This window comes from Acomys minous (assembly GCF_964271855.1).
Source record: "Acomys minous genome assembly, chromosome: 7".
Taxonomy (NCBI): domain Eukaryota; kingdom Metazoa; phylum Chordata; class Mammalia; order Rodentia; family Muridae; genus Acomys; species Acomys minous.
Window position 1 is genome coordinate 28866572 of NC_140488.1, and position 3752 is coordinate 28870323.

The 3752-nt window shown below is 48.9% G+C and overlaps 1 protein-coding gene across 1 annotated transcript; it reads left to right on the forward strand.

The window, feature by feature from the left end:
• Positions 1–1878: 1878 nt before the first annotated feature.
• Positions 1879–3482, forward strand: LOC311602607 (DDB1- and CUL4-associated factor 12-like protein 2). The gene has a single exon (XM_084790905.1). It carries the CDS (start codon positions 1934–1936, stop codon positions 3341–3343), a length of 1410 nt encoding a protein of 469 aa, XP_084647031.1. The 5' UTR covers positions 1879–1933; the 3' UTR covers positions 3344–3482.
• Positions 3483–3752: the final 270 nt, after the last annotated feature.

Sequence of the window (3752 nt, forward strand, 5' to 3'; positions counted from 1 at the left end):
AATACAAATAAATACTCTACATTGAAAGCTGAAACTGACCTATGTATCATTCAGTATCACTTGCTTCTGTTCTGGAATTGCTTAATAACTTTAAGAGCACAGAGTAATTTAAAGATGTTGACATGAATGAAACATTTCACATATGATATCCTAGATAAAATTAATAAAATTCATTTATTGATGTAAAGCATGGAATCTGAATGTTAAATACAAACTATCATATTTACATTAACAAAAAGTAGAGTCTTAATAGTAGAAGTTTTATATTAGTATTTTATTTAGCAAAAGAAACATGTTACTATATTATATTTAATATTTATTAACAAGAAGAAATTGGAGTATAGTAGTCTGGGCTGACATTGTGGTCTCTTAGGTATGCAATATAACAACAAATAGCTCCATTATCTTTTATGACTGATCAGATATGTTAAATTTCACCCTCATACCACATGTGTCCAATTCAACAAATATACTTATGTGAAGGAGGATCAAGTTCATGTACTTTGGTAACAGCCACCTATCTCCCACTCAAAGGTACACTTTGTAACTGGCCATGGTTAGCATGTGACTGCAAATGAACTGGATACACTAAAGCTACACAACATATGGGGATCTCCTCACTTCTGAGATGACAAAACCCTTACTCTGAATATCTGTATTCTCAGCATTGCATCCATGTTCTTCCTCTGAAATGTTTTCACCATCCGTGATTGTGGATATATGTTCCTCAAGGCCCCTCCTTATGTTGTGACTATCCCTCACAGAAGAAACAACTCTGCCAGAGGGCTGGTCCTGACTATGTGAATTGGACTTTTCCTAACTGGAAAATAGGGAGTTGCCCCCTTTAGGATCTCTTCTTTGCCATTACCAGGAACCCCATCATCTCAGGCTTCTGAGGTTCCTGAAAAGTTAATACATAATGAAGATTAATTCCCTTTGTTTCAAACCTCTATGTCCCCATCTGTTTGTCACTTAAACTCCTGAGGTTCCTTTTGACTATTTCCCTACTATACCTTGGCTTTAATTGGTGTCAAGGTGTAGGTATTAACAAGATAACCTTCAGAGATTCAAGCTTAGTGGGTCAGGGACAGAGACCTCAAGCTCAGAAGATAAAACGGAACAAGAACAAAATAAGACTGGAATAGTTTAAAACACAATCAGTAGAGGGACTTACACAGAGAGTGAAGAAAAGAAATTATAGAGACCACTTTGAAATGCCGCCATCCCTAGTCCAGTTCAAAGAACAACCTTGGTCAAAGTGTCCTCTGATTACACCAAGTGCACATTTATTTCTTCCCACGTGTCATGGTCAGTGCTCTTTTTGATCCTCTCCTTGACTGTATTTTAGGGTTTGATGTTTAAGGCTACTTGGGAGCTGTTGCAAGGTTGGTGAAAAACTTGTGTTAGCTACTGAGTTAACTGGAGCTCAGCCCTGTAGAAATCTCCCCTGAGTTTCCACACAACCCTTCTCAGCGTCCATCCCCTCTGCTTCTTCCCAACCCCCACCCAGACTGCCTTGTGCTACCCAACACCCCGCGGCCAACCGCCCCTCCCACTCTCTCCGCCTCTCACCCTCAGGTCTCTAGCACACTCTCCCTCGCCCAACACTGACTTCACCACCTCTCAGACGGCAGCACTTCCCGCCCTCGCCCAAGTCCTGGGCACTGCCATCACCCTCTAAGCAGCAATCCGCCTGCGCCCAGAATCTTCCAAGCGCACAATCCTTCCTCGCCTCTTTTGCCACCAACGCATCCAGGACCCAGGACACTCAGCGCCCTAGGGATCACGCAGCCTCCTGGCCCCTGGGGCTCAGTGCCATTCCCTGCTGATTCTGAGAAACAACCGTCCCACCGCCACCAAGGCCACCACGGGTGCCACGCAGCGCCTCCGCCACCGAGACGCCGCCGCCTGTGCACCCCGCCCGCCGCCCGCTATGGCCCCTCAGCAAACAGGTAGCAGGAAGCGGAAAGCCGCCGAGATCGAGGAGGGCGCAGGGAGTTCTGCATCGCCCAGCCAGGCAGCTGCGGCTGCCGGGACCGGCTGCACCAATGGACCATTGCTGCTGGCCAAGAGGCCGCGGCGGCCCACGGCTCGCCGGTCCTTGGTGCACTACCTGAAGGGCCGCGCGCTGGGTGCAGAGAGCTACCCCGGGCTCGCGGGATTCGAGGGCGACCTGCGCAGCTACGGGGTCCTCAGATTGCCAGAGCTGCTGAGGGAGCACCAGCTGGCCCTTGGCCCCCTCAACAAAGTGTTCGCTTCGCAGTGGCTAAATGCCAGGCAGGTGGTGTGTGGCACCAAGTGCAACACGCTCTTCGTGATAGATGTCCAGACTGGCCGGATTACTCGCATTCCCCTGATGCGAGACAGAGGGCCTGGACAAACTCGTGCCCAGCCCACCTGTGGCATCCATGCCATCCAGCTGAATCCCTCCAGGAGTCTCCTGGCCACAGGAGGTGAAAATCCCAACAGTCTAGCAGTCTACCAGCTACCCACACTAGACCCTGTGTGCTTAGGGGACCGCCAAGGCCACAGAGACTGGATCTTTGCTATTGCATGGATGAGTGATACCGTGGTTGTGAGTGGTTCACGCGATGGCACCGTGGCACTCTGGCGGGTGGATCCTGACATGTTGAATGGCAGCACTCCCTGGCACAATAATTCAGGGATTCCACGGTATTCACACATTCGCCCAAGGGACATGGAAGCCATCCCCAGGGCCACCTCTAACCCGGGTAACCGCAAAGTGAGGGCCCTTGCATTCAGTGGCAAAAACCAAGAGCTGGGAGCTGTGTCGCTGGATGGCTACTTCCACCTGTGGAAAGCCAGGAGCTCCCTGTCCAGGCTGCTGTCCCTAAGGCTGCCCTACTGCCGGGAGAATGTGTGTCTCACCTACTGTGATGAGTTGTCCCTTTATGCTGTGGGATCCCAGTCTCATGTTTCATTCCTGGATCCAAGACAACGCCAACAAAACATCAGGCCTTTGTGTTCCCGAGAGGGAGGCACAGGTGTGCGTTCTTTGAGCTTCTACCAGCACATCATCACCGTGGGCACCGGCCATGGCTCTCTACTGTTCTACGACATCCGTGCCCAGAAGTTCCTGGAGGAGAGGGCCTCAGGCAGTCCAGACTCTTTTCTAGGGCGCACAGGGAGGAAGCTCAAACTCATTTGTGGCAGAGGCTGGCTCAACCAAGATGAACTCTGGGTGAACTACCTTGGTGGCACTGAGGATTTTCGCAACGCACTCTACACTCACTGCTACAACTGGCCTGAGATGAAGCTCTTCGTCGGTGGGGGTCCACTCCCTTCAGGCCTCCATGGAAACTATGCAGGTCTCTGGAGTTAAAGCCTCTTGCTCTTGTGAAAGTGCTAATATTCTTCACATATGTGCTTGTGTGTGATGGGGGTATGCACATGTCTAATTGTGTGTCTTATTTTGGAAGTGTAATTGACTTAACATTCTAGTGCTCAACCACAGAGAAAGAGAAAAGAGAAAGAAGGAGCTAGGAGGAGTAGTAAGAGGAGGAGAGACAGAGAGAAGGAAAGGGAGGGAGGGAAGGAGAATTGGAATGATTCCTATATCCTTTTGGCAATCAACACTTGGTTTTACTTTGGCACCTTTTTCTCAGAGCAGTACATTTTCTTCATTGTCATTTTTTTTTTTTTTGAGTGATTTATGTAGTTGCTTTCTCTAGGCCAGTGCAGTCATTGTCATCATTGACTTCCGCAGTTTAGTTTTACCAGCATTTCAATAG

Coding starts and splice junctions, on each gene's coding strand:
- LOC311602607 (XM_084790905.1), top strand. CDS start 1,934: ATGGCCCCTCAGCAAACAGGTAGCAGGAAGCGGAAAGCCGCCGAGATC.